The 3012-nt window shown below is 50.8% G+C and overlaps 1 protein-coding gene across 1 annotated transcript; it reads right to left on the bottom strand.

The window, feature by feature from the left end:
* Positions 1 to 72: 72 nt before the first annotated feature.
* Positions 73 to 2504, bottom strand: Pmar_PMAR003940 (Centromere/microtubule-binding protein CBF5, putative). The gene is made up of 13 exons (XM_002775224.1): positions 2288 to 2504; positions 1982 to 2120; positions 1855 to 1928; positions 1699 to 1808; positions 1547 to 1648; positions 1358 to 1499; positions 1248 to 1306; positions 1112 to 1200; positions 940 to 1063; positions 761 to 887; positions 566 to 711; positions 446 to 519; positions 73 to 399 (listed from the first exon to the last, which is right to left on the bottom strand). Exons 1-13 carry the CDS (start codon positions 2497 to 2499, stop codon positions 340 to 342), a joined length of 1458 nt encoding a protein of 485 aa, XP_002775270.1. The 5' UTR covers positions 2500 to 2504; the 3' UTR covers positions 73 to 339.
* Between the last annotated feature and the right edge of the window lie 508 nt (positions 2505 to 3012).

The following is a 3012-nucleotide window of genomic DNA, read 5'->3' as shown; positions in this document are numbered from 1 at the left end:
CTTTTTACTCCTCCATCTTTGACTAACCCAAACAGTTAAATTCAAGTCTATCATCTGAGAAACGTGTCAGCAGTTACTCATCGTCCTCAAGAAACACCATTACTGGTAAATCGAGATAGCAATACGTCAACTTAAGTAGAGGGAGAATAGACTGCTGATGGAACGGTTACTCATAATGATAATAGTGACAATCCTGCTGGAGTAGCAAATGTAGTAGTGTCCGAAGAAAGGCTAGAGTGATGGCGTGAAAGGGAAGCTTGACGGCTTTAATAGTCAACGGATGATGAACTGTACGTTGCGACAACTAAGCCGCGGTGGTGGAAGAGCGAAGAGCTAGGCTTAAGCTTCATCCTCATGATGATGCTTTGACTTCTTCTTTTTCTTCTTCTTTTCGACGGCCTGACAAGGTGACTTCCAGCAGCGGACTAGAACTGACTGAGCTCACTTCTTCATCAGCCTTCTCCTCCTCGGCCTCCTCAACTTCCTCTACGGTACGCTTCTTGTGGTGCTTCTTCTTCTCTGAAACAAACAACACTACTTCCATCCAGCGAATTTCTCATCTCACCCTTCTTCACGGGAGCTGCCTCTTGTTCCTCTTCGGGGGATTCTTCCTTAGGAGACTCCTTCTTGTCTTCAGCAGCAGGAGTGCCAGTGAGCTTAGGGATCATACCCTCGTGCTTCAACCAGGATTCAGGAGTGTTCTCGTTGGGCCTGAGCCACGCCATACCTCCCAACCTCCTCATGAGATGCCCCAACCCACCTTCCCTTCTCATCCAACTTGCCGTTGAGGATGAGCTTCTTCTTCTCAGAGGCCCTCGGGCCATAACCCCAGCGGGAATCGTAAGTATCACGTTCCATAATCACACGCTTGATAGTTGCCACACAACCTATGTCGAACAGAAATACCCATTATAGGAGTTGCCGAGGTAATGTGTTCACCATGATCAACACTGGCGATGACAGCAGTAGTCATCTGAGCGATTCCAAGGGCGACAGCCTCTCCCTTGGTCGTCATCAGTACAACGTCCTTGCCTACCTCGATACCATTCTCGAAACGGAGGACCTGTGAGGGGATGTTGAGGAGGCCTCACGCTTCCATCAGGCTGCTTACACCAACAACCATCAACTTGGCACCATAGCAGACGGCATTCACTGCGGAGTCCTTGAGGACAATGCGTGGATAAGATACGAGAATGCGTTCTGAAGAAGAAGGAATTCATTAATATCTTCGCAAAGGACGGCCCTACCAAGAGGCATGATAGTGCGTCTAAGGTACTCCTCGGATCGAGTGCTCTCATAGACATACCTGATGTAAGCAAAATAGCAGAAGAATAGGCCTGGAAGTAGGAGTGGCTACTGAGCATCGAGTAGATCATGCATGGTGACGAGCTGATCTCGTTCTCCGAGGTTTCCAGACCTCACACGTCTTAGCTCCTGCATATGGGCGCCCACACCGAGGAGGAGGCCCATATGAACACAAAGGGTACGGATGTAAGTACCTGAGAGGAATGCGATGATAGAGGACCTTGAGGGGGTTGGGGCTCACCAGCCTCACAGGAGACGTGGAAGACGGCCATGTGCTTCTCCTCGTCATAGTCGAGGAGCTTAGACCAGTAGATGGTACGGATACGAAGTTGACGCTTCACAGCTGAGGCACGACGACGATGTGACATACGCTCGTTGAGTTGAGGCTCCTACCTGCGATGACTGGGGGCCTCTGGAAGAGGGCACCAGTGAGCTGGTCCAAGGCCCGGATGATAGCTGCCTCTCCACCGGGGTCAGCATGGAAGCGGACTACGCAGACGTACCTTAACAGTGAACACTTGTGGCACAGAGACCCGCCGCGTATATTACTCCTTTCCGGCGCCCTGTTGAGCCTTGACGAGACGAGTAGCCCGATTGAGGCACACAAGAAGGCATCCAGAAACCTACTGGCAAGGTGAGAGGAAAGCCACCCGCTCAGGTGAAGCATTGACGTTACCTTGGGGTCCAGGGTACCGGAGTGGCCAGTCTTCTCGCACTTGAGGATGCGCTTAATCCAGGCCACAACCTCATGGGAGGAGGGGTTAACCGGCTTATCCAGATTACAGACACCGTAGAGCAAATGCTGGTCGAGAGGACTACACCAAAGGAGAGATGATCGATAGCTATGGACACTCTCACAACAGCCACAGCGAGCCTATGCGTATTGTAAAGTGTAAGGGGACAAGAAAGATCTATTGCTCCTAATGAACGGCAATGAGAATCTGTGATCACGAACAGCTATGACGCCTACCCCTACCATTACCGGTTAAGAGGGGAGCAGCCGAAGGGGAGAGGAGTGTAGTGTCCGGTACGCACGTTTAGCCTGTCGTAGTTCTTCAGCAGAAGAGGCCACTCCGAAGTGTTGATCGGAGGGCTCACGCTGGAGGGCTTTATCATGCAATCCGTGGATTTCTGGGCATCCGCAGTAGAAGAGGCGCCGGCGGCGGTAGGAGCTTCCTTCTTAGCCTTAGCCATACTACAGCACTAATAACAGGAGCAGGTACGCTGAAAAGGAGGAGGGAGTCGTAGTGATGCCCCAGTACCGTCCTATTCTGTAGCAACACACACACTGACTCGCTGCTGTGACCCTAGAATATGGGGGAACGCAAATCTACAGCGGAGCGAAGGGAGAAATGTTCTGAAATTTCATGATTTGCGCTATCAGCACAGACGATCCCTGGTTCGATCCCGGCACGTGTCAACTGAACAAAGCGACAGACCTTAACTGTGAGCACTGCTCACTGGGCAGTAGTGATTGTTGATGAATAGTTTAACATTCATTGAGGGCCATTCGGCTGCAGGCACCCCTTCAACAAGCATAGACGATCCAGTTGGTAATACAGGCTCATCCTTGCTGCTGATCGTGCACTCACGAACCATGCATTAACAAACACAACATGACAGAAGTTGAAGGAACCCAAAATTCGTCCCATACGATCACGTATAGGAGTAACAAAGATCGTCATAGTCATGCCAGCGTAATGGTTT

Source organism: Perkinsus marinus, assembly GCF_000006405.1.
Source record: "Perkinsus marinus ATCC 50983 genomic scaffold scf_1104296956272, whole genome shotgun sequence".
In the NCBI taxonomy this organism is placed as follows: domain Eukaryota; phylum Perkinsozoa; order Perkinsida; family Perkinsidae; genus Perkinsus; species Perkinsus marinus.
The sequence above is the reverse complement of the archived record's forward strand: the minus strand, read 5'-3'. Positions and strand labels throughout refer to the sequence as shown.

Bases quoted from the DNA above. Each gene is read 5' to 3' on its own strand.
- Pmar_PMAR003940 (XM_002775224.1), bottom strand. From the start codon at position 2,499: ATGGCTAAGGCTAAGAAGGAAGCTCCTACCGCCGCCGGCGCCTCTTCT. The intron at 1,649-1,698 runs GTAGGAGCCTCA...GTCGTGCCTCAG, and splicing joins GAGGCCCCCAGTCATCGCAG to CTGTGAAGCGTCAACTTCGT. The intron at 888-939 runs GTGAACACATTA...TGTTCGACATAG, and splicing joins CATCGCCAGTGTTGATCATG to GTTGTGTGGCAACTATCAAG.